Below are 27,953 nucleotides of genomic sequence, written 5' to 3'. Positions count from 1 at the left end.
TATCTTCTAGCATTTTATATCAAAGTGCATGAAGTTGATACAAGACTGGAGGGGAGAAGTCCTTAAGCCCAGGCAGAGGGAATGCCCCAGGCAGGGCCCAGCCTGCACGGCCCCAAGGGTCACACAGCTGGAGGACGTGGAAGAACAAAGCGTGGCCAGGTAAGGGAAGGTGGCCAGGGACCCCCAGAAGCCTGGGGACAGAGCAGCCTGGCAGCCCCTGAGAGCTGGAGGAGGGCAGCTCATTCCAAGGCAGTGAGAAGGGGCTGGGTGGAGGAAGCTCTGCAATTCAGCAAGTCATTCATATTTGTTCTGCTTTTACAGAAGTCAAAACCTGACTTGACAAGACATGAGATGAGGATGTTGCTTGCAAACCTCTAATACTTTCTCCCTACTCAACTCCTGAGCTTTTTCCATTTTAAAATTGTTCTGGTTCATCATTTCTTGAGGGCTGGCTTTTACAGTCAGAGCCCACTTGGTGCTTTTAAGGGCACTTGCTTTGAAAAAAGGCTCTGTCAGGTCTTCTCTTTGGCTGCCTTCAAATCTTGTCATGGCATGGCTCCAATCAAGAAAATCTTTCCCTTTTCCTGTCCACAGGGAGGAAAGTTATCAGCAGAAGTGATTATTTGTATGAAACACTGCACACTCTTGTGATTTGATATCAGGCAGATGGGAAAACCAAAAGCGTAGGGTATTGAGGCATTGATAATTAACAGCAGCTTAACAAGAGACTCCTCCCTCCTCTGGGATTGAAATTTCTTTGGTTTGTAGTTTTTAGTTTTGACCATCTGTGCTGGTTTTGGGTGGGATAGAGTTGATTTTCTTCACAGTGGCTGGTTTGGAGCTGTGTTTTGGGTTTCTGTTGAACACAGGGCTGGTAACACAGAGATGTTTTTGTTATTAGTGAGCAGGGCTCACACAGGGCTGTGTGGGGCCTGGCTGCTGGTTGGGGCTAAACCATGACACCAGCACACTGGTATGGCCATTCACATTACAGAACCAGCAACTGTGAGGAGAAGTACTCCTGACATGCTGACTGGAGTACCTGGAGGGGATGGACTGAGTGGCTGCTACCCAGAACAAGAGATTTCAGGAAGGTTTTGAAGCAGGAACACTAAAACATCTGCTTGACAAATCAGCATGTCACAAAAGGCCACAGAGATGCTTTGAAATGAGATATGACAAGTTAAAACCTAAAGATGGATCAAAAAAGGACAGGAATAAAAACCTTCTTTCGCTTTGCAAATACAAATCCCCAGTGAATGACATCTTTTAAAAAAGCAGATACAAATCCGTCCTGTACTCCTCCCTCCCCATCTTCAACTGCTTGTGATTCAAGTAGAAAAACCCCTACTTCTGTCACACTCTGGGAGCTTTCTGGCATGACACTGCAGAGTAACCTTGTATGTTAGAGGGACTAAAAGGATTGAAACATCTTTGTTGCTGTGACTTTCAAACAGATACAAAGAACTTGCATTTTATTTGAATATACTTCTCCAGGTTAGAGAGACACAAAGTACATTATCTTGAAGCTGTCACCAGTTCTTGATAATTTTTAGAAATTCCCTGCTTATTTAGTCTTTTTGTAATATTTGAAAAAAAAAAAAAAGGAAAACCAAAACAAACAACAAAAAACAAAACAAAACAAAAAAAAAAACACCAAAAAACCAACCAACCAAAAAACCAAAAAAACCCAAAGCACAAAAAAAAAGAAACTATTTATTCAAGGCGAATGTACCTTTTAGCCTTTTACTTTTCTTTAACAGAGAGTATTTTGGATGTTTAAACAATACATGCCTCTGGCAAAGACATGCCAAGAAGACACTTGGACTCTTGCCAATCTGGTTTCAAGCTGGTCAACACTGGTTTAAAACAAGACAAGTAACCTGACACAGGATGACCCTGCATCAAGTTGGGCTTGGACAACACCACCTCCAAAGAGCCCAACCAGCCTAGATTTTTCTAGGATTTAACTTGCATTGGGATGGTGAGGCCCCAGTCAATGCAAATACCATGCCGACAAGGCAGTCGTGGGACAATACCTTCAGGGGAATATTGGCAATTATAGGCATTGGTAATGATGTTCATGACTGCTATTGGATTTTGAGGCACTGTAATCAGCCTTGTTATCTACTGAAAACCTGCCATGTGTTCAGCCATCAGCTTTCTGCTGGCAGCCCTGGCCTCTGTGACCCTGTGCTGTCCTGTGGCTACAGTTGTGGCAGTGAACTGGACCTTTGGGGCTCATTTCTGCCTAAACTCAGCTATACTCTATTGATTATTTGTCTTGGAAGGAGTTGCCATCTGGATGATTAGCATGGACCATTTTCTAACTGTCTAGAGGCAAAACTAGCTGAAATCCCACTGTGCTGGAGTCACGACTGGGTTTGGGGCTTAATGCTTTCTGTGTTACCTTTCCATGGATAGATAGATAGATAGATAGATAGATAGATAGATAGATAGATAGATAGATAGATAGATGGGGCAATGCAAACCAGGGCTCTCCAGGGTGTATCTCCTGTTGGCTGAGCTAATAAAGTCATGCTTGTTGTGTTAGTTTTTCATTCCTTCCAGCATCATGCTGCACTCAAAATTTGCATCCCAAACACCCTCTGTAAGATGCCCTGAGCACCCACCAATGTTCCCACAGCCTTCACTTCAGCCAAAGGAACAAACTTTACCTGACAGAGCTGTAGAAACCTTGCCAAGTGTTCACAGACCTGAACTTCAAAGCAAGAGCCCTTCCCTGAAGCTCCGACTGTTGGATTTTAGCCCTGCTGGATCCCCAGTTAAGCTGTGCACACACCCTGCCCTCAGCATGCAGGGGATGCCTGCAGCATTGCCAGTGCCTGCACTGCTGGGCAGAGTGGGGCTGGAGAGAGCTGGGTTAGGTCACCCCTGCATGCCCTAAACACTCCTTTTCTGCACTTCTCCTTTGCATTCCCCTCTCAGTCCCCTTAGAGATCACACCAGTTTCCTTGGCTTAGCACAGACTCTTTACCAGCCCTTACCACCCTTCCCTTCCCGGGGCTTCCTTGTCCTACAGTGTCACTGTGGTGGCACTGGGAGCAGCTGGTCCTTTGGGCCTGAAACCAGGGTCTTTAGTCCTGGGAGGTGAGGAGGAAGATGAGGAACACCAACACCTCTGCCTTCTGCAGAGTATGTAAGCACCAGCCTCACTTCCACGTGTCAGGGATCTGACCCCTCTGTCAAGTCCCCTGATGAATCCTCTATTCATCAATAGATAATCTTTTCCCTTCACTTGGACATTCACATTCCAGGGTTAATGTATCTATGAATCCATGACAAATGTAATTAAAAGATTTTATTTTATTAAAAATCAACATATTTATACATTTGTACATTCCACATACTGCTGTGTATGTTCACCAATATAGCCACTAAGTCCAAAAGCCTTAATGGTACAAACTTCCATCTGAACAAATTTACTGCAGGGGAACTTCGATTTTGAAATCAATCATACATTACAGAATGTTATTAACTTTTCCTCTTTTTCCTTAAAAAGTAGCAGCACATTTAACTACCAGTGTTCACAAGGCATAAGCCCCAAAGTGTTGTACAGCAAGAGAAAAATTAATTAGCTAATATAGGCAATAGGAAGAGAGCTCACAATGAAAATGTATTAGTTGCTGCCTGTTATGAACAGCAGGATGTTAATAAAACACTTAGAGCCATGCTGAATAGAGACTGCAGCAAACCAGGAAGAGTTATAAAATAAAAAAAATTACTCATTGATAGAACTGTATAAAACAAAATATTTTTAATGTAATTCAGGACAGGAGTCCTGTGAAGAACAGATGTTGTTATAAAGACTCAGCAGTCAGGATAATGCTTGTGTGTTTAATTAGGTAATAAAGTTCTCAGAAAACATACACATACTCTGTCCCTACCACCAAATACCCACAGCTCACATTAGTAGGGCTTCATGTGGCTGAGTAATAAAGTGACATTTTACTGAAGACAGATCTGCTCAGGAGTCCCCAAACCTCTCAAGATTTGTACCTGCGTCAGTTAAATGCTAGAAGAATGACATTAATCAGGTCAGTAACACAGGCTGGAAAGTTCCTGGAGACTGGGAGCAAGGGGAGCAAAGAGAGAAGTTCCCATTGTGACTTGGACTCCAGTGCAGACCTGAGCCACCTCAATATGGGCTGCCTGAACAAGTCAGTTCAGATGTGTCTGTGGTGTGCTCTGTGTAACAACCCCCAAATGCTTATTTCCCCCTGCCTCTGACAATATTGAACAATACTGATCTCAATGTGACAACTTACCCACTTAAAAGAAATGAAGATGTAACTGAATTCTTTCTCATGAATATACAGCCATGAATCTTATTTTGAGCAGAGTGCCAGATTCTGAGCAATTTTTTTATTTAGGATTTTTCCTCTTATTGACTGAGAGAAAAACTGCATATGATGACATACACACATCATAGGTCATTTTTACATGAGGAAGTGTGAAGCTATGAAAGTGTAGAAGAAAGTTTAACAAGTGCTTTTCATATGTACCATCATCTGTAGCAGTGAATGGCTGAAAAAATAGTCAGGGCTGCAATATTCCAGTAACTGGAGGTTACATGTTAGACAAACGTGTCTTGATATCCACAGAGGCATCAGTGTGAGAGACTAATCTCATTTATTATGTCCTGAATCACAGACACAGTGTCACATAAAAAAAAATCCACACTACTGTTTTAGTTTTGGCACATACAAACTTGGAGGAGACTCATTGGAAAAAGTGAGGGAGATGAATTTCAAATAATTTAGCAACAACTAAATTAAGAGTAAATATTCTGGCAGAATCTCCACTCTCCAAGGGCAGATCTTAAGACTCCACATTCCCTAACTGGAGATAAAAAGATCACATCAAGCTTTAACTCCCAAAAAAGCATTCATTTCCAAACTAGAAGAATGGCCAGAGAAATATTTCTCTTTCCTGTCTCTCCTCCTTCACATATGCAGTCAGCAATTGATACCCAAATCTGGTTCCTTCCCTGCTCACTCCCTCTGTGCTGCTGCAGCCATAACTTACCACAGCAGCAATGCTGGCCCAGGATTTCAGGTACATAAACCAAGAATCACCAAACTGACAGTGCCAAAACAAAAGAAGGATTGGACTCAGGTTCCCCAGGATGAAGCTCTCTTACCCAAGGGCTGTTCAGTTGTCCCACCTAAGGAAATTTGAATGCAGACCTTTCATAAACTTCCTGGTGCAAAGCCCAGAACACCACACAGCACCCTGATGTGGGCTGACATCTCCTCTGGTTAGGAATATTCCCAGCTGGACACACACAGGAAGAGCACTGCCCACCTGCCACCTCCCTGCTGAGCTCTTGCTCTGCCTCAGCCTCACATTGGCTTTCTTTGCTTTTTGCTTTAGCGATCGTGGGATTTCCATATTAATTCATTCAAATGACTTCTAGTATAAAACTTAACAAAGCAACAGGTAACAATGTATCAATTTTTCCAGTCCACGTTTTCAGGGGATTGGGTTTCAAAGATCTAGATGCCCCCCAACTTAAATATCAATCACATTTTTGTGATTGCAAAAATACTGGCTTTCATTATTCTGATTTCTGGTTTTGTTCTGTATGTACAATTATTGGTTTTGCTGCATTTTAGCCAAAGTATATATCTGCAAAAAGATATTGACTATTAATAAAGAATTATTTAATCTTTTATAGACATACTTTTTCTTGCAATAGCAACTGAGAACTTTCCTGAGGTCTGGAATGATATGATTTTTATTCTGTTGCAGCAGTAGTTCACCACTACTAAGTGGCTAAAATGACCCTAAATCATGGAGAGGGGTCTGTTTTAGCACCCCCTTACTAAATAGAAAAAAAGAGCTTACTTAGGATGCTGGCAGCAAAAGGAAGTATTTCTTAAGAAATGCATGCTAGTGTACACAAAAGGTTTATAGGTCTTTGGAAGAGTCACTTCCACTGTTATCAGCAAGTATTTTGAGGACAGGGGACTACAAATTTTTCTATACCATTACTGCCAGTTGTATACACAATGTTCAAACCCCATGACTACAAGATAGAGACACTGCTTATACCAGTGCCACAGCAGAATCACTCACATCAGAACCGAGTGAGAAATGCCCACACTTGACTTCTTTTGAAGTGCCTCTCACTAAATGTGACTTGCATGTCTTAGTACAAAGCACTACAAAATTCCTTACTCGGGCTTTCAAAAATAAATAAAATTCAGCACAACAGTTATACTTTCCTAATTTCAAAATTAGGAGAAAGATTCAAAGGTCTTTGCTTTAAAGCAAAGTACTCCACACCTCGAGTACAGCTCTAGGACCCACAATACAAGAAGATGTTGAACTGTTGGAACAAGTTGAGAGTAAGGCCTCAGTGATGATCACAGGGCTGGAGCACCTCTCCTGGAACACAGGTTGAGAGCTGGGGCTGTTCAGCCTGGAGAGAGGCTCTTGGAAGACCTTACAGCACCTTCCAGAACCTGAAGGGAGACAGCAAGGGAGCTGAAGAGGGACTTTGTACAGATGCACGTAGCAATAGGGCAAAGGGGAATCGCTTAAGCTGAAGGAGGGCAAGTTCAGATCAGATATCTGGAAAAAATTCTTTACTGTGAGAGCGGTGAGGCACAGGCTGCTCAGGGAAGTTGTAGACAACCCATCTTTGGAAGTGTTCAAGGCCAGATTGGATGAGGCTTTGAAGAACCTGGTCTAGTGGAAGATATCCCTGCCTGTGGCAGGGGGTTTGGAATAGATGATCTTTAAGATCCCTTTCACCCCAAACCATAGCATGTTTCTGTGAGGAGAGATGGATATCTTCCCCTGGATGAGGTCTGGCTGCCCCTCCTTGGAGGCAGCACTGTACTTCCTAAGCCAGCCTTTCTGTACGAGGAGGCTGCATCAGGACAACACTGAGGGACATGGTGTGACTCTGGGTGTCCTGTGTGGGGCCAGCACCTGGACTCCATGATCCTGATTCATCCCTTCCAACTCAGCTTATTCTGTGATTCTAGAAAGGATCAAGCAGATACTCCATTTTGCTGAAAGCCTCCACTGATTTGGAATTCTGACACAGGGAGCAGCCATACTAACTCAACTTCATGCAGGTCAGTAAGCCTGATTTTATTAGAGATTTACAGAATTCAAAGAAATGTTTTCATTTTGCAGTACTTAAGTTTATTTAAAGTTGTTATTTTTTAACCTCTCTTGGGGGAAGCTACATCTTTTCAATCAACTTCTTTAAAATGGTTAAATAGCAATGTGAATACATATGAGGGCAGTTAAGTAAAGGGTTTGTGTTATTTGAAAAGTTTTAGTTCACAGAATATTTAGTAGAATATAAAAAACCCAGTACCCCTGTAGTGCACTTTTGTAGATTTCTTACAATTTTATACCTTCTCTCTGTGTTTTTGATTGCACAAAGTCATCCATAAGCACTAAAACCTATTTTTGTGAGTTTCAACCTGCCTAAGCTATGTTATAGCAAACATTTAGCACTTCATCTGTACATTTTTGTATCAGCCACATCTTAATCCTCCAAAGAAATGCTAGAATGATAAGATCAATTTATTCAACTGTATGTACAGCATATTTGCATATTAATAAATAAATCAGTATTAAAGTCAGGGCCTCTTCCCCCATATAAAAGTGACTACAGTCTGACCAGACAAACTTTCTTTCTTTTTTCTTCCAAGTTCACCTGTGTGATTGAGGTTATTGGTTTCCCCTCAGCACATTACAGTAATTGCAGGAGCAGAAACCTAACAGAACAGTGCTTACATTTAAATTCCATATAGCAGGTGGATGGGAGGGAGGTACTAAAAAGTGCATCAAAAGCCAACATTTTGTAGAGGAAAAAAATTGAAGTTGATAATGTGATCCTGTAGAAGATAATCCAGCCCAAAAGAAGACATGCTGCAGCAAGCACAAAAATCAATGCACATCTCTGTTTTCATAGCAAGCTGCATGATGCCCATCTTGTCCCATCGCTCTTCAAGAATTCCAACTCCAATAAATGCCATCTTGCCCTCCACAAATTTATCAACACCACAGTCAGTGCAAAGTGACAATTCTTAAAATGACTGTTTGCCTTCACTCCGTAACATTCATTCTCACTGTGAAGAAAAGGCTCCTTTTCTCTTAAGTGTTTACTCCTATTCACAGAAGAGCCCATATTTGCACCTCTCCATGTGTGGTAGTGAATTTTCTTTTCTATCTACATTCATTAGAAATCAAAAAGATAAGTAGCAGTATTTTATATTTACTGGAAGTCTTCCCATTAACCCAAAAACTAGCTGTCCACCTTGATTTTTACTTAAAGTAGCTGCACTGTTTTCTTTCCAGCCCACTTTCAATGGAATAAGTCATGGAAACTGTGGGAATATTTCAAGTCTGATTGCTGGAGCTGGGAGAGTGATGAGTCACATTGGAATTGGGATGTCTGTTTGCAGCACAGTGCGTGTGGGCCACACTCCCATTGGGGTATCTTACAAACACAGGCTCGCAGAAAGGATTTTGGCACACCTGACACACCTTTTTGTCTGAAAGAAGAATCGGGGCTCCTTTTTGTTTAACCTGAAAGAGAGGGGGGGAAAATTACAAATGTGAATCTAAGAAGAAAGGAAGGGAAATGATGGAGCATAATTGCAACTATACCAAATGGATAAAACAAAAACAGTTCTAATAATCTGCTGTGAACTCTAAGCAACACTGTCCTAGCTAGGAACAGAAGAAAGCTTTATCATTAACAAAATCTACTAACAAGCTTCAATTAATACTAAATGCTGGATAATTTTTTAATAAATTTTAACAGGTGACACTAAAAAAAAAGAATTGAAAATTCTGACACTCTCTCCTACTGAAAGAAATGCTAACTGACACTTGTTAAAGTTTTTGCATGAACTTTGTTAATCTGCAAATCCCAGATTCACTTCATATTCATCCCAGAAGCTCACCAAGGTTATTCCTATTTCAAGGCTCCAACTTTCCCTTCTTTTACAGAGAAAACACACAATTAATTTTGAATCTAGTCATCATGGCAAAAAAAAACCCCCTAATACATGCCAAAGACATGAAGACAGCTTGTGTCCTAATTCTTCAAACTGCTTTTGATTACTGCATATCAAAGGACTCAACTGTAAAGCTTCAAAGTGCTTTTATTTAACAACACCCCAGTTACCTACCTTCTCATGCTTGTAGATTAAGTTTTCAGCTTGTGCTAACCCAAGTGCCACCTGAGTCATCCTTTTTGTGTGAATGCTTTGTCTCACTGCTCCAGCCAGGAAAGGGGAGAGGAGCTGCACTGACCAGCTGTCGGGCACCACCTGCAAAACCAGACCTGCATCAAATTCCGCAGCGTGGTTGTTCAGGAGATCCACAGCAGCCATGACGAGCGCGCAGTCCGAAGTGCCTGGAGTTAAATACACTGACAGCAGCATGTGGAAAAGCCTCCGCCTGTACTGCAAGTCTCTGTTCTCAGAGTTCCACACACAGTACTCTTCAGCAGCATGGAAGTCCTTCAACTCGTGGACAAGGATGTGCAAAGCCTTCTCATGTTCTTCTAGTTTTCCATATAAAATTGCACTCTCCATATGAAGGTCTGTGCCCTGGATTTTGTCTGTTAAATGAGAAACAAGGCAATATTTGCTCAGTGGAGGAGACAACTGCTCCCTCTGCCAGGCAGTGCAACTATAGAGAAGGCAGATGCTTGTAAGCACAGGAAAGCTTAGATGTATGGAAACTTCTCTAACAAAAGAGCACCACAAAATATGGGACAAAGAAATTACTAAATAATAGGTAATCAACCACTGTCACTGACACCTTTTAAATTCTATCAGACACTGCTGCTATGTACAATGAACTTGAAGAGGAAACCACTATATTTTTAACCTCTGCTTCTCCCACAAGGTCACAGGTCACAGAATAAACTCCATAAAAAACAATAAAAATCAAATAGTACTCTCTTTGAGAAAAGGACATTACAAACCCTTAATGCAGTTTAAAGTTGAAGTGTCAGCAATAGGCAGGTAGAATGGCAAGTTCATCTGGCATTTCAAAATGAAGTAGAAAATAATCTAATTACTGTAAAGGTGATCATAGGTCTATGTAAAATGCATGGAAATACAATGTTTTTCTCACCAAAATGTTTTGCTTATCAGGGAGGAACACACTAGCTCGCATCGATCTCACTTTCATGTAATGTAAGAATTGTCATGTAAGAAATCCTTTATTTTGGAGCACATGGATTTCAAGAGAATAATCCATTTTGTAACTATTGCCTGGAAAAATTTGTTTAAAAACTGACTAAAAGATGAAGAAGAACAAGAGTTTCAATGACTGTGCTCTATTTGCACAGAATCCATCACATAATATTTTGCTGCCTGAAAAGGCAAGGAAACATTAAACTTTGATAAATTATTTTAGTTGCTACTCAGCAATTTTTATTTCCCTATACACTGGATTTTTTCCCACTGAATTTTAAAAAAATAATTTCACATCTTTCAGTTCAATAACAAGTCACTTCCCTTTCATCCATTATTCCATCATTCTTCAGCCATAATCCTCCATACCAGAGAAGATTTAAAAACTTGGCTTGCTTAATTGCATTGTATGTTTGTATTCCAGTGGATGAAACTTTGAAAATTAACCCCTATAAACATTGACCAAGGAAAATATTTAGTTCAACTGTTGCTTGCCTTATACCAACAATATCATGTACTTCATTTAAAAGATGCTCATATTTTTATTTAACATGAACCCCAGGGTGAGTTTCAGGGTTATGGGTAACAAGTCCTTGGCAATTAGATTCCTTAAAGTTTCACTTCCATTCACTAGAAGCAGACTGCTTAAAAAATAAAGTCGCAGGTCTCTCATTTGCAAAAGGTTGTCGTGTCTTGTCATGAAAAAGTTCCATGCTCATCATTAAAAAGAAGGTGACTATTAAGAAAATTGTATGCAGATATTTGTTCTGGCCAATTGGTATTTTGTCTCTGGTGCAGTGGCAAATATACCATGGGAGCTATGGAGCCAAGGACAACACCAACACATAGGCTTTCTAAATGAACCTGTGTTTGTTAGAAATACAGCCTATCAAACAAACACACAGAGAGCCCTTAGATCTTTTCATTTTCTACCCTTGAAAGGACTATGATTTTGTGTCCAGCTGGAAATCACATACAGCATTTATAACAGACAACATGCAACCTACCTAAAATAAAGCGAATTCTATAAAGATCAGATTTCTGAAGCAGACTGCGAAGTTTCAACAGCAGTTCAGTTGTTTCTGTACAATTATCTGTGGTCACAGATTTTAGCTGAAGTATTGCCTCCAAGTACAAGACAGCTAGATGAGTATGGTACTTTTCTTTCTACAGATGAATAGAACAAGGTTAGCTCAGTTTACAAATCTCTTGGCCCCAGAAATTATAGTGATGAATATTTACTTAATTACATAGAAATGTGTTTTAACTTCTTTAATTTGAATTAATCACAAAGTTTTTTGTCCATACAGATAGATAACAATTCACAGCAGCATCACTAACTACATTGTAAATATGGGACTCCTCATATTCAGGTATGTTCTTTGAGTTTATATATTTCTGCAATAAAATCTGACAAAGCCAACAGAGGTAGAATATCAGTCTGAAGGCACAGTGCTTTTTTTTGTTATCTACTATCCAATATTCATCAAAATAAGCTGATGATTTGACTGTTTTAAACATTCTCACTAAATCATTCACGATAACCTAGTAAGTTTTAAAGATCAAATTACAACCCAGTTTTTACTAGCAGGTAGATTTAATTGTAAAGTATTTTCACAAATATTTTACCAGGTGCTGTGTTTAACTCAAAAAGTTTGTTTGGAAATACCCATGACATCAGAGTACATTCATCAGTCATGGTGTAACACACCTGCAACACCAATAAGGGAAAACCACTGATATGATGTGCATTTGAAGAATGTGAATTAGTGCACTGACCATCAGCTCTGCAGAGTTCTTTCACTGTTCATTTCCTTGCTTTATTTCCAGGTTAAAGAACTTCTCCTGTGCTTAATATGTTTCATATCCAAATACAACATTTGGCTGCTTTTGTATTGAGCTAAAGCCCCCAAAATAATACACTGTCACTTAGGACTTGTGAATGCATCTTTTGAGCATTCAAAATCAAGAGTGGTTTGGAATTCTAGTGAGGGGCGCATGGTTTAATTTGATTGTTGATTGTTCAAATCTCTCTAGAAAGACAGAATAAAACATTCTTACTTGTAAAACACTGAATCAGAAATTTTAATATATTGCTGCTGCTGTGCAATATGATCAACCTGATGCTGATAATTTTCTATGATCTTACCAGAAGAAGATTTGAGCCTCATCAAGTGAGTGAAATAGAAAAGTATGCAACAACCAGATGTAACCCCTTAAGTCTGTGGGGACATAAGAAATTGTTTTGCTATCACAAGCATGAGGAATTCAAAATAATGAAGGCATCCACTCCTCATCTTTAATCTTAAAAACACTCCTGCTCTACTCTGAATACATTTGAAAGACTTCATAGTATGCCTATTCTTTCCAGACATTGCTTATTTTCAATCCTGTTGATCATAATCTGCATTCTGAATCCTATGCCTACTTTTAGCATTCTTACAGAACTCACCTGTATTTTTCTCTCCAGTACTAGATGTTCTAGATATTTGACACGTGCTTTAGGATATTTGTTAAGGCAACTGATGATATCATCTGGATTAAAGTTGTTTTTCTCCTGTTCTTCCAAAGGCCTTTTAGTGAAAATCTGTACACCAACCTAGAAAGAGTTTATTGCATTTGGGAACTTAATGACAACTATTTTATTAAATAAATATTCAAAATTATAAAGGAATAGCACTGTTGTTAATACATTATTCAGGAAGATAAACATAAAACCTTGCTCAACACCACAGGATTACACTACCCTGAGCTTATCTTGATCTCACTCGCTCCTATCTGCATACCTCAATTTGTGGTGTATACATTGTCCAGCCTATAAACCTTGGCTTGGGCACAACTTCCACAAAAAAAAAAAAAGAATAGATTTGCACAAAAGAACCAGAGACTTCAGATTTTGCAGCAAGAAAGCTTGAATTACAAACCAGAATACCCTAAGCCTTTTCACATGTGATGATACAGACAGAGCAAGAGACTTCTGTAATTACCAAACCAAAACCTTAGAAATCTGCCACTGCACAAAATAGCCATGCTTAAATAAATATAAATCAAGGAGTGACAATTTTCAAGAGCACAGACTGTCTGATGAACATCAAACATCCCAGAATTTGGATTTTTTTTTTTTAATTTTGGCAGGTTAATTCTTCTAACAATGAAATTTTGTCTTGAATGGAGGCTATTTATTCCATGTCCCAGTGTACACAGATAGTACCCATCCCCTTTAAAATAAAAAGCAGCAGCAAATCTGCCAGATGATTTATTTATTTAAGGATTCAAAAATTACCTTACTCAATATGAAGAAAACAGAAGACATGCTGTATTTTTAATGCTCTAAATTTTGTTTTAAGAATAAAAAGAGGCAATTATCACTACCACCTGCTAATAGAGGGACTTGGATGAACTGAGAAACCTCCAAGTTTTCTTCTGCTGATCACTATTTAACTGGCATTAAGTATTTTGCAAAAGGTCCAATCAGCTACCAAGAAAAATCAATATTAAGGAAAACCCAAACACCACTGCAGGGAAATACTGATATTCTGTTGTAAATGTATCAATCACAAACCTCTTCATTTTTTTGTAAAATCCATTCAGAATACTTCCACACTAGCTCTTGGTCTGAGCAGAATGTAAGGAAGTCTACTATGTAGTCATAGAGATCTGAACGTGTAGAATCTTGAATGTCTCCATCAACTATTTTCACCCATAACTGCAACAAAAACACACAGATTAAAGTGCTTAAAACATGTACTAGCTCTTCCAGCTCAAAATTTATGTCAGCTACTAAAAGACTTAGTCCAAGACTTGTGGAGTCAGAAAGAGTTGACAAGAACACCAGCTGCGAGGAACATTGCTGGTCACTCACTTTTGCCATCACACCCTTCTCTTGCATCTGGCATATTCACCAATTCAGACCCCATATCACGTGGGCTCTCATTCTGAGAGTGACTAAAGGAGGTACACTAATCACAAAAAAACCTTTTATCAAAAGTCCTTTTTTTCCAATGCATGGTATACTTTTCATGTGTTCTGTGTGTGCAAGATAAAAACCAAATTATATAAGCAATTTAGAAAAAAACCTGGTGTTCTGCTTTTCTTGTTTTGACTGAAGAACTACAACTACCATGTGATATTATTTTTATATACATTATAATTGGAATTAAAATGTGCTACACCTAGCAGAGCAGTATAGCAATAAACCTTGTTTTTTGGCAGCATCAAAATTCTCCTAAAATTTCTTGCACATGACAAATGTGTTTTTGTTTTTGCCCTTACCTGTTGTCTTCTCAGGCCATTATTACTATTTATATAACTAACCTGAATACATCTGATAGGGTTACTGTGATGAATGTGTTCAAAAAGCTGCACAATAAGGCAAACTTAAGATACTGGATATGGTCTGAGACACATCAAGAACATTCTAATTTCTCTAGATGGAGTTTTGCAGACACAAAGGACAGAATTATTTAGTCTGCAGTGTACAGGCCACTACTAGTATTAGCGACATCAGATGGAGGGGCCCCAAAGGGAGAGTTCTAACCCAGCTGAAACCCACAGATCCTGCAGAATGTGTTCACTCTTCATCACCAGGTAGCAAATAAACTCTCAGTTGCTGTCAGTGTCTGCCATGAGAATACAATGCTGTTTTGCCATGTGTATACAAATCAATCAGCACAGGGCATGCTCCTTGAGTCCCATAAATATCTTTTCAAGTGATGGCTTGATTATTTTAGCACTTTTATCCATCTTTCAGGAGTATAAACATATGTTCTGGTATGTACAGTTTTGCTTTAAAAGGATCATACAAGTTGTCAACTTCAGTAAGTTGAAAACTTCAGTAGTTGTCAACTTCAATAAGCTCCTCAGACTTTTCACATCTAGCGTATTAATTTATTCAAGGAAGTCAGCATAAGTTTCAAGTTTCTTATAAACACACACATACATACACACACATCACAACTTTTCAAACAGATAAACTACAACCTCAGATTTTTATCTCAGAGCCTAAATGGTATTTTGGAATGGTTTTCAGGTGACACTAAAAGCTTTATTCTAACCTGAAGTGCTGCAGCATCCTGACCATTGTAGTGATACAGGAGACCAAGAGCAAAATACCTGTAAAGAAAGAGAAGATAATATTAACATTACTAGAACTTTCCCACTAATTTAATTATGGATGATTAGCACAGAGTGCAACGAATAATGGCTTACAATGACATGTACATGGCCATGTCTACACTTCAACAAATCTCTGTAGGTTTTTTTTATGAATCAAAGGGGAGAAGTTTGCCCTAAGAGTGTGTCTCCATCACTCCTGTCCCCAAGACAGTTTGAAGTTACCAGATCCAACTTATCCAAGTATGTGCCCAATTAGAAATTTTCCCATGCTGTTCTGTCAATTTTATGTACAGACATTACACACATCTCCAAGGAGTTATTCCTCCAATAGTTCATCAGCTGTCATTAAATCATATTTTATTATGTGTTTATCCAAAACTCTGTTTTACTATCAGAAACACTGTTCTTTACTATGGTATGGAGTCAGGTCAGGCAAAGAAGAGCTTTGTACAGTGCAACTTCAGAGTGTTTTTTTGTGTACTCTAAGAAAAATACAGCCAAGTTCTGTAATGGCTTTCCTCACGAAAAATGTTCTAACATTCATTCAATTCACACTTGCAAAAGTATACCATGCAAACCACACTTACCAAAAGGTTCTAAAAAAACACCTGAAATAAATTAAATCACCCCAATTATAATCAGGACTAAAGGCTTCCTCACCAGTATAGTTGCTATTACTGCACCAGACAGTTCAAAGCTAAAGAAATGAAAACCAAAACAGACATACAGCCTAAGGCTGGAGTTTGTATTTTACACACTTAATGTTTCTGGCTTAATGATTAATCCTCTGCCTGCTGGCATTTCTGGTTTGAAGTCATTTGCAGTGATCTTAAGGAACCTCTTTTTGGTCAATCAGTGGAACATAGAAAGTTTGCAATTCAGAAGTAAGAGCTCTTTCCTTGAACAAACAACTACAATTTTAAAGCCACTAACTAGTTAATAACTTTTTCCTAAGGCAGTGCATGCTTGAAGGCATCTTTTCATTCTGTCTGTGTACAACTACTGCAGCCATTCCACTCTCCCATTACCTCAAGGGCAAACATTTAACTTTTTGCTCCCAAACTTGTACCAGTTCTTTATTTTTGTGTTGGATACAGAAACTTTCATGCTGAATTCTGCATTTTCCAGGATAAGACAATGCATTTCCTTTACACTACACTGTCAAGTAATAGCTTTTCAGCAACATTTTTAAATGCTAACAATTTAATTGTTAATTTAGACTGAGTTGTCTTTTGGACAAGTGTAAGCACAGAAACTACAAGTATTCAAACATACTGTTCAATAAGCCAAGAGCATCTAAGGCAATTTTCCCTCTGATCTAGAAGGTGCAATAATAAAAAGTTCCACTTACTTTTTGTGTTTTTCCAGCCAGGCAGCACTATCTGTTAAAAGACAGAAGTTCTCTGAAACCAGGAGATCCAGCAGGCTTTCATGATTTGCCTCTGCATACAGTTTGAGTAAAGCAGTGTCGATATCCTCCTTGTAGCCATTTGCAACCTCAGTGCTGCGGACTTCATTCAAGTAACTCATGAGGAATCGTTTGCATTTTGTCATCTTCTCCTGGTCCCCTTGGGTCAGCTGGTTCAGGTCGGCGTACTCGTGCAGAGGGGGATGAGACCGGATAAATGAAGAGGAAGTAGGCAACAGGAAGGGGTACAGAGAGATCAGCTCCCGGACATCAAGCTGGCCGCTTCTGCAATTACAGTGTCAAACTAGATGAAGCAAAAAGAAAGAAAAAGTATACATAGGCACAAAAAAAAAAGTGTGCTCATATATGCTTAGAGTCAGGACACTAACATGTAGGCAGTTTCTGGAATATTTTTTGCTATATTTTTATCATTTTTCCTCCTCTAGATATTGAAAGCTCAGACAATTCAAAGACTGGACAGCCTTTTGCTTTTAAGCTTCCACAGCTGCTCTCTGGCATATACAAAAATCAGCTGAACAGCTCTACAGCAGTCCTAGGACTGCCCTAGACTTCATCCATACATTATGGGAGCTAGTCTTCTGTTGGCAGAAAAAAAAAAAAGGCAAAAGTGAACCCTTTTAGGCAAGCCACAAAGATTGTGCCAGTGTAATTCTGGAGAAAACAGCAACTTCCTGTACAAAACTAAAGCTTCCATAGCATGTGTATGCATGATGAAAACATTCTCCCCAACCTGAAATGCACCAGATGCCTCACTTGGCTCTCTTCTTACAGAAGTTCTGTAAGCAAACCACAGATACTGATTATGCATCCCTTTAACCCATAATTTTGTTGTACAGGCAGAGGGCTTGGGTGTACATCTATGGAGACTCCTCTGGAGTGGCTGTTCCACTTTGGGTGTGAAGGACACCCTATACTTTTATTCAACAGCAAGTTGTAACACAGCTATGCCACACAAAACGTTTTTCTTTCAGCCTAGATTGAAATTCCTCAAGGTTTTAAAGAACGCATGTTGTGACAGAAGAATTTTTTTTTCCACACATGGCAAACAATTCCTAATTTTCACAGCTAGAGCGAACCCTCTTTCCAGGCCTTGCTTTAGAAGAACAGCAAGATATCAGGATATTTTATATAGTATTTTATTTCACTGTCAAAGTTTTTATTCAGAATTCATGTTTAAAAATTAACATTACTGAAGTGCAGGAAATACTGTTGTTGAAAAAAGAAATCAAATTGAACTTGACAGTTCTCTAAAATAAACCCTGTTTAGTTATTTTGTTGCAAATAGAACTTTTAAAAAATAATTCTTATCTCCCTGGTGATCAGCAAGCTCAGACTTTTTCTTCACAACTTTGATTGGAACGAATTCCAAAAAGAAACAAATGATAACACAGAAGTAGAAAAGCAGCAGATTTCTACAGGCAATAAAGTGTGAAAGGTTATCATAAACAGGCTCATCCTTTCACTACACGCATGTCCTGCATCTTTCACTTCTTGACAGAGACACAATTCCAAAACCATTGAGGAAACATGAACTAATAGGAGCCATCACAATGACAAGCCCCATTTAGAACTTTTCTTTCAAGTTACTACAGTGCTTTGGCTACAAAAATCTATACCAGAAGAATGAAATTCTGGGAGAAAGCAGCAACAGCAAATTTAAAAGCAGCATCCTCTCTTCTAGAACCTAGTGGCTGCAAAGCACAGGAGTAGCAACACAGACAATAGAGAAGAACCACAACAGACAAAATTGGGAAGCCTTCCCTTGAAGAGAAGTTTGAACAGCAGGTTTTCCCAATTCCTATGGAGAACTCCTACTGCCTAAAGCCCACCTCTACACTACAAAGACCCACCTCTAACAGAAGGTAAAGCATTCAGGTCTACTTTTCAGATTTCTGCAGTTGAAATTTCTTTTAATCCTTCTTTTGGGATTTGGCTTTGAAATTCTTAGATCTACATTACGATAAGAGGCAGAATAACCCAGAAGCAGCAAGTTCTGGCAGTGGCATGACCTGATGGTTCCAAAAATATCTGAGTTTTCAGTATGAACTTATCACAATAACCTAACTGCAGCTTTAGCTACTGCAACTACTCTGAAATTTCAAGTCCCAAGATTAAATATATTATATGAGATGCATTACACTAGAAAATTAATACTATTTGAAGAAAGAGATTTTTTTTCCCTCCAATCCAAACAAATCTTCCCTGATTTGTTTTAGAACAAAAGCCAACTCATAATTAGACTAATATCCACAGGCTGCTCAAAATTTGTGCAGAAAAAAGGAGTCTTAATTAATCTGGAGAAATTAAAATATAAACATCAATTCCCTTGCTAGCTATGCTGTCAAGTATTTGGAGATGGCCCTAAGCTTGGACTGGAGACTGTGACCATTGAAATAGATGACGTTAAAAAAAAAGTTATATTTAATATGCCACTTTTAATAAGTTCCAAAACATTTTCCAACTTCTACAGTAGCTTCTGAGTCCTTTCACCTTACCATCCAAGACAGTAAGATGAGGAAGTAGTCATCTACCTTACCTCTGACTTCACAGATTCTGGCCTCAATGATGATCTGTTTCCAAAAAGGACAATCCACTTTAAACTTTGGCTAGCCCAGAGCCTGGGCTGTGAATCACCTGTGGTTCTCTCAGCAGATCTGACTCAACCTCAGCTGTACAGTTTTGTTCTCCCCACAGCAATGGTAAGCAGCCTCCTTAAAAGCACCACATCATCCATGAGCTTCTTCAGAAAAATACCAAATACTAAACAATGACCCCACCTGCACAAATGGCTAACATTCAGCTCAAGGCTTATGGCCCCTGGGATTTGTGGATGTCTTGGGGATCTTTCCATCATGTCTGGACATAACTTTTAGAGCAGCTACAAAGGACCTCATCTCTTTTGAAAAACATGTCTGAGCCTTCAGCTTCTAGCATTTTAGGTTTAGCAAAACACAGATAGGAACTTATTACACAGTAGAAAACAAACTCTTGAGACATCAGTGTTGTGAGCCAACTTCCCTTTGAGCAATTCTGCATTAACTCTCTTTGGGCTTCATATATATAAACAATGCAACAAGAAGAATCTACAAGTTTTCAGGAAACTTAGGCCTAAATTCAGACCCTTGTATTTACAGGTATCAGAGATGCCAAAGAAGTCTACATTGGTAACTGTTTTGCCTAAATCCCACTGGCTGTATTGAAAGCTTATATTCTTGAATCACATTTAAGATGCAAAACCCACATCATTTCTACTTTTTATTTCTCCAGGTACAAGTGCCAGCAATTTTTTTAACCTTTTCAGTGTACCTGAATTCTCTTTATGGGCTTTCCAAGGTGAGGAATACTGTGCAAAGAGTTAACATTCTTATTTGTTAAAAAGAGCAAAGTTTAGAAAAGCTCCAGTATCCAGTGGGTCAGAAGGCAAGCAATATCTAACCAGTAAACACTGAAGAGAACTGGTTTCCCTATGACATCTGCCAAACATCTCAGTAAGGCATGGAAAATTCAGCAAATGACCTCCTAAAAAGCACTGTTTGTTAACCCTAATGATAGCAACATGAAATAGCATAACTATAAATCACAACTACCTAACATAATCACAATCCTGTTATTGCTTATAGCAGAATTTGTCAGACCAAAAAAGCCCTACTGTTATTTCTTACTCAGTTTTAAGGCTAATGAATCTAGCTGACGAAAATTATCCTCCTTATGTTGAACTATTTGAGTTTCAATAAAGCTACCACGTTCTTCCTTTTTGTCAACCTTCTTCAGTATTCAGAAGCATCAGCATTAACCACGAGGAACTTGGCAAATTGCTTCTCTTAAAAGTTCCAATGTTTAAGAACTATGAATTTAAGCATAAGGTAGAACTGTTTCTTGACAAGGTTATCCAAGAAGGGTAATATGCAAAAAAATGAAGACCTTTAATCCAATATAATTGCCCCTGCTAAGCTGTAACTGGCAGATATTTTCCAAGCAGTGAGACAACCTCACGTCATATTTAACCAGAAGCAGGACCACATATCACACCAAGATCTCTGAGGTACTGCTGGTACCCTGTTTCACTGCTTAACACCCTCTTTCCTCAAATAGGTACCAAGTTTCCCTTTGACATTAAGATTGAAGTGATTTCTAAAACAAGGTTGAAACGTCTGCAGAGCAACAAACCAGGATGAGAGGAAGTGTTTTCACAGACTGCCACTCTCCCATTTTGCCTGTGAGCATCACTAAGTTTAAAACGAACAGGATTGATTGAGACTGTATCAGGGCACATGCAGCTGTTATTCTAACTCAGTGTGCCCACCAGGGCTAAAAGTCAAGGAACCTGATTACCATAGCAAGTTTTTTCAGTCACCAAAATACTCTGCTTAGCTTGTGTATGGCTGGACAGAAGAAAAGCACAGAAACATACTCTGGCTTTCTTCCCTAAGCAGACATCAGCAATTCATTCATCAGCAGAACTGTTGTTCTGCTTTTGGAGTTGCAGCTTTTAGAGGAAGGGAACACCCTGGGATGCTGCCTGAGCTGCACAATTTGTGGCTGGCCAGCACATTTTCTCATGAAGCATGTTTGTTTCTATGGAGAAGCTCCCACAACTCTATTCATTAAAGCTTATTTGTCAGATGGACTGATAGCTGGATGGAGGATGCATAAGCAACCCTGGCTCCTTCCACAAGGTGGTAGAACCCCTCACAGGATAGATTTCCCTGTTTTCACTGCTCTCAAAATATTCTTAACTGTGCCCTACTTGTACTTCTGCTTCAGATACACAACCCAGAGGTCAGATACACAAGTGTCTGAAAGACAAGGGTGGAGAAACACTGCAAGTTTCTCACTAAAGACAACAATTACTAGCTGATAGAGGAAGTGGTTGTGGCCAGAAAATTGTCGGTAAATGCTGCTCAGGCCTTTCCTGTCATTCCCTCATCTTCACTCAGTGTACGCTGCTCATCCAAGCCCAGTGTCTCTCAGGAAGCAAAATGGCAAAGTCTCTCACCAACAGCAGCATTCCTCAAAGCTTTACTTTCCTCAATGCATTTCCATATATCCAAGGACAACTTTTTTCCTACACTGTAAATATGCTTACGGTATACTGAAAATTGTCTAACCTTAATCCTATTCCATAGACTCTAAACTGATTTAAAGTGAATTTCAGCAGATAACAAGGAGAGTTATTTTATGTGGTCAGCATGCATTCCACTAACTACAGACAGTGCTGCATCACAGGATGAGGCATGGCTAGCAGAAATGAAATTATCAGGTAGAATAAAGGTAACAAGCAGCATTTTCTGAATGAAAGTGGAATATCAAGGTCAATTTATAAACAAGTGACTGCTGAAATGGCTAAATCAGCAAGGTTAGTACAGACTTCAAGAACAAATCTGTCTTCTGGAAAAGGTCTAACAGAACAAGTGGTAAAGCAAATTCAGTATCAACATCCTCATAAAAAATAGTGCAATTGTGTCAATAATATTTCAATTGTAATAATGTTTAAGTTATATTTTTTGTTAAAAGTATTTAAAAAAAAAGAACAAAGCAATGTTCATGCTGTAAATCACAGCACAGACTTGGTGAGAAAGCCTTGACCTTTATGGGCATAAAACAAAAAATCTCCATACATACAATTCTTAATGCTACTATGTGTTAGCATCCCAAAAAATACCAGTTGCATTAACTCTTCAGCTAAAAAGTTGTTTCAACATTACTCTGTTCTTAACCCCAACAAAACCATTTTATTACAGTGAACGCACATCTACATCAAAAAATATTCAAACAATTAAGTTTTTCAAACCAAGAATACTAACTTCTTATTTAAAGAAGGTAAATTATTAAATTTCTTGTCACACAATTACCTGAAGAGTTCTTTTGCTTCAAGGAACTGAAGCTGTGCAAACTGTATAAAACCTGCTTGCTGCAGGATTCGTTTGTACATTACCTATAAAAAAGAAGGAGGGGGAAAAAAAGTTTTATTATATTTGTATTTATGTACTAGTTACTAGTGCAATAACTATATAATACTAGTTACTATTGGTAGTTACTACTGCAATAGCTATCTGCCAAAAAACACCAAACAAATCATCTTCAGCCACACCTGACAAGTCATGAGCAAAATGAACCTTGATCCTCTACATTTTAAATTATGTACCTGAATATATTGAATCTGCTGCCCAGACTCATTCTTACACAAATGTGTGTGAACACAACATTGCTCATGAGTACTTACTAAAAGCAAAGTGAACAAACAGCAAATTTAAGTTTTCTTGTTCAAATTATGACTTATCTGACATCACACTGACTTGCCTCAAGTTTTTTGAGTTATTTGCAAACATAAAAGCCAATGGTTATCTTTGAAGTTCCCCATGATTCAGTAAGCACAAAAAATAAAGATGGTCCCACTTGACCACACACAGCCACTTCCTTCCTGTCCCACCTCTCTGTGCAAACTGCTGGCAACTCTCATAGTCTCATCCTCAGCTGATGGCCATATTTTTGACTTTCTGCCAGTTTTGCTACTTTGATTTTTTTTAAAAGAAAAAATTCTTCCAAAACAACTCAACCTATCCAATATGTGGTACATTACACAATATACCATAAAAATATGGTTAAAGACCAAGTAAATCATAATATGGGAAGTTATGTTATCAAACTTTACTGTTAAGGTCACACCTAGACAAAAAAGTGTTTAAATGAAGCTCAGTGGAAAGAGAACACAAAAACTACTTTAAATGATAGGTAGTTATTAAATCTGAATGGTCAACCAACTACCAATTACAAGATTAAATTAAATCCTTGAGCTCAGAGTATTTCCCACAGCAAAAGAGAAGTACTAAAAGCAAGGAACCTAAAGTGTGCTCTGCAGAGCATTCCCATTCATGACAACACTGGTACTTTGGGAAATACACCCAGCAACCTTCTCATGTCCTCAGTTTTTCCCTTCAGTTTGCTCATGAATACACAGCTTTCCAATGTTTCACACTGTTACTAATATCAGACTTAAAAAAAACCAAAACATTTTCAGTGAAAACTTCCCAGAGAAGCTATAATACAATAGGAACTTATTCCAGGAAGGAATTGCTGAAGAGCACCAGGTCTCAAGTACAGTGGACTGATACTCTGACTGATGATTTTTCACCTTGATAAAGGTTATGGATTTACCAGAAAAGCTTGGCTTCAGTCCACTTAGTCTGTGCATACTTTACTAATGGTTAATGTAATGGAAATACTTAATCTCTGTTGTTAGCAAGTCTCTAAAATGCTTTGTAAGGTTGTGGGTCTTTTCTTGCCTCTCTTGTATATAGGAGAAAAGGGGAAACAGAGTAATGTTATCAGGCACAGTTTTTCAGACAAATATTATAAAATTAAACAAACAATACCTAATGACATCTTTATATAAACTAATGTTTTACATTCAATGTAATGATTAACTAAAGCTAAAAGAGGATTTAATTAAAGTTACGAAGTAAAACTTCTTTAGAGGATTGACTCACAAAATATCCAGAATATTTTGGATTTCTGACAGTGTTATTACACCAATACACAGTAATCTGTGAACCAATGAATACCTACCTGGTCACCTTCCTAATGACACTGCTGAAGGATTAAATTCTGCAAATATTTGCATCTCATGGCAGCAGAAAAATGTTAAAATCCAGCCTGACTTTCCAGGGAAAGACTTCTCATCCCACTAGCTAATATCACAAGTAGATAGGCTGGCATTTTTTCCCCCCAAAGCCCATTTTCAATTTTTACAATAGTGATCACTAAAATTTACATATTTAGTCAATTATGATTTTGTAATAAAGTTTGAGTTAATTTCACTGAAAGCACGGCTTGAATTGCAGAGCTAGTCTGTACAGTATCTTTTTAACAAAAAGTGGAAAAAAGTTCATTGATAGTATAACTATAGGCCGAAGGAAGCAGTTTTAAATTTGAACTGATAAAGTGGTATTCACTTTCATTAAATGTTGCTAGATCTTCAATTCCCCCTTAAAGACATGCAACAAAAAATGTAGAATATCTACAGAAAGACACTTTCTGAACTTTTTAAAGATGCAATGACAAGATAGGCAGTACCCAGGTAGATTTTTAACAGACAATATAAACACTAGATATTTAAGATGTCCTAGGGTAAAGATTACAGAGGAAAATGGAGCAGATTATGGAAAATCCAATATTCCCTTTCTCACAGATTTTTAAGAATGGGCTAGACCTACATGTCAAACACACACAGTTAAATTCTGTTTATGACAGAAAAAACCTTCAGTTCTTCCAGATCATTTTGTCAGATCTGGAAAAGGCTTCTTTTAAAAAGGTACTAAGCTATGCCCAGTCAATATTCAACACATTGCTTAGTCCTTTATAATTTCTGAAGGACCACCATAGGACTTGCAATTCTTTAGGCAAATTCTGCACTGTTGACTAAATTCACATCAAGACCAGTAGCTACAAAAACATGACATAAGATTTGTATTAATTCACACCTGAAAAAGCAATAGAAAAAAAAAAGATGACTGCTGAAGCTGTGATTGCTGTGAAGTCTTAATTCTCTCAACTGCTAAAAAAATCCTTTCTAAAATGGTCAGAATTACCAACTACATTGTCCAAAGGAATTTTTCTAGAAAGCCACTTTGTCTTTTGGTCAGATTTGGGTGCAGTTAATATATTTTTTTAAACTAAAAAGAATTAAGAAGTAGGGAAAAAAAAAAAAAAAGAGAGAGATACCTATGCAAGATGTGTGTCAATCTAACCAAGGTCTTCACTACCATCAACCATGATTTCTGCAAACGTCAGCTGTCCTGAAAAATTAATAAGTAGTATTCAGTCATTTCATGGTAGCATGGTAGAAAGGCCTTTGTATTCTATCAAAAATTATATCTAGCAGAGATATCCATCTCCTTGGAGCACTTGTGCTTAGCTTTTTTTACCTAGCAGGAATTCCTGATGCTCAAAAACAAAGAAATTTTCATTTGTTACTGCAGAGCTAAATTTGAAGTCTGCGGGAACCACAAGTCAAATGACAGGTTAGAGCTTCTAAGGCATGACCTGCTACTTTTCAATAACTAAATATTGACTGTACAAATAATTCTGAGGGTACAGTATTTCATTGCTGCTATTCCACCACCATTCTGCATTACCAGCATACATGCATATATGTTTATGCTGCTATACAGACAGTATAGCATGCAGGCAGTAACTGAACTGTAGGGAAAAAAAAAATTCCATGTCCTCAAGATCTGCCCTGCAGTGCCCTGGGTCCAACTGACACATAAGATGGCATCAGCCATTGAAAACTGCATCATGTGACAAAGGGAACACTATGCTTCATGAACCACACAATAATAATCACTGTCATGTATGGATAATTATAGTGGTTGGATCAAGTGCCTTGACGACAACCCTATGCACTCCATCCTGCTACTTGTACAAAATGGCAAAATAAGGCCTCTGAAGTGTGAGCTGCTCAGGATTCAGTAATGCTTGCAAACAGATACCAGAAGATACCTATTAAAAAATACCAATTTTCTAATAGATATGATACCTATCTGAGGATAGCTCTCAAAAAGGAGTTATAAATGAGGGCTGTGTGGTCAGTCAAAGTATGTCAAAGAAATGTTGCAAAAACATATATGTAAGATGTGCAATTTGGTTGAAATCCATCAGACTTACATTACACAAGACTGATGTGCCTGTAATGACAATATCAGAGTATCAGAGGCCCTTAGAAAGCAAACCCAATATGTTACATTTCCAGCAACAGAAAAGCTCTGAAAAACTGAAGTAATGTCTCAACAACTAGGCCAAGCTGAGTCACTTTAGTAGGAGTCAGTTGGAAACTCCATCAATTCAAGAATTTGATAATTGGTTAACATCAGTTTGCAAATACACCCCAGAAAAAGAACAGCTATTTTGCTTGCAAGTACTATGTTTTCTGGTTTTCAGCCGCAGCATTGAGTTAAAATAACTGAACACCCTTAAAAGCACACTAAGTTAGAAAGAACTTACAATATTCTAGGAAGCTAATTTCAGGAAGACCAACCGTGCACACTTAAGATATTTGTGAAAAGAAAGTAATGTATTTTAAAGGCTGAAAAATTCTTAATGCAAGAAAACTGAAGAGGAATGAGATTCTACATAATGTATTTTAGCTAATGAATTGTAGTTCATCCAGTGGCAAAACACAGAAAGTCATTCCCACACTAAACCTACATGAACTGTAAAGAAATAATTGGAAAACGACAGGTCATCACACATACAAGACATTGATCGGATTATGCATCCCACCCTCACAGCAAGATTTTTGTTTGCTTCTTTAAACAGATTGGAAGGATAAAGCAGGAAGTGAAGATGCAAAGCAAAACATGCTGGAAACTGAACTCTGTATCTGCCTAAATACTTTCAAGATTCAAGTACTTTCAGGTAGTTGGACCTTCACAAAATGATGGAAATGCTTTTCTCAATGAGCTTTTTAGTTCCAGCAGTCTCCCAGCTGCTGATTTAAGAGAAGAGTTAAGGATCAAAATGAAAGCTGATACAAGTTTCATTTAATGTTTGCCTTTTGGGCCTTGACTGAAACTGAAATGAAAAGGAATTAGAAGCTTCTTGAAATTTAAAAACCAAAAAAGATCCTGACAGCCAGAATAGTTTTGAGCCATTGCAATCCTGTATCTTCCAGAGTCATGTATACCTTTCTAAACAAACCAAAAGTAACACAACTGTTTTAATGGCAACAAAATTCTCCAAAGTATATTAAAAAAAAAAAGGAAAACCACAGATTTTCTGCAGGTTACAGATCAAATTTTGCTTTTACAATAGGAAAGAAACTAAGTCAAATATTCATTCACCTACTCCATGAGTAGAGAAGTCATGTTGCTTTTTACAAGTCCCTAAATAGAAGAAAATACAGTAGAATATGTACGGCAATATAAATCAGGGGTAGAAGGGAATGAGTATAAATCTTTAATCAACACTGTAATCGAAGAGTTAAAGACACTTTGCCACAAAAAAACCTTTAAATCTGAATTACACAGCAGTACAAGCACAACTTGTAAGAGCTTGGAAGTAAGATTTCCCATCACTTAACTTCGAAGTCAAGTACTACTGTGGAGTTTAGGATATGGTAAGAATCTTCGATAAAAAAAGTAAAATTTCAAAATTCTAATTTGAAATATGGATTTTTAAACAGCAATAGCAAATAATAACTGAAT

General features: G+C 38.1%; 1 protein-coding gene across 13 annotated transcripts in view; it reads right to left on the bottom strand.

The window, feature by feature from the left end:
- Positions 1–3,307: 3,307 nt before the first annotated feature.
- Positions 3,308–27,953, bottom strand: part of TGFBRAP1 (transforming growth factor beta receptor associated protein 1) — a 39,465-nt gene continuing 14,819 nt past the window's right edge. For 10 of the 13 annotated variants that reach the window (XM_064407987.1, XM_064407989.1, XM_064407983.1 and 7 more), the window contains 8 exons: positions 22,602–22,684; positions 16,672–17,013; positions 15,260–15,317; positions 13,768–13,911; positions 12,658–12,804; positions 11,213–11,372; positions 9,189–9,622; positions 3,308–8,580 (listed from right to left, as the gene is read on the bottom strand). In XM_064407987.1, the coding sequence (XP_064264057.1) occupies positions 8,392–8,580; positions 9,189–9,622; positions 11,213–11,372; positions 12,658–12,804; positions 13,768–13,911; positions 15,260–15,317; positions 16,672–17,013; positions 22,602–22,684 (1,557 nt within the window). In that variant the 3' untranslated portion in view covers positions 3,308–8,391. Of the gene's footprint in view, positions 8,581–9,186; positions 9,623–11,212; positions 11,373–11,984; positions 12,239–12,657; positions 12,805–13,767; positions 13,912–15,259; positions 15,318–16,671; positions 17,014–22,601; positions 22,685–27,953 lie in introns of those variants that run through there. The other 3 variants (XR_010355688.1, XM_064407992.1, XM_064407995.1) reach the window with 3 other exon arrangements.

This window comes from Passer domesticus, chromosome 2 (assembly GCF_036417665.1).
Source record: "Passer domesticus isolate bPasDom1 chromosome 2, bPasDom1.hap1, whole genome shotgun sequence".
Classification (NCBI taxonomy): domain Eukaryota; kingdom Metazoa; phylum Chordata; class Aves; order Passeriformes; family Passeridae; genus Passer; species Passer domesticus.
Note: the sequence above shows the minus strand (reverse complement) of the source record. Positions and strands in the feature narration are given on the sequence as shown.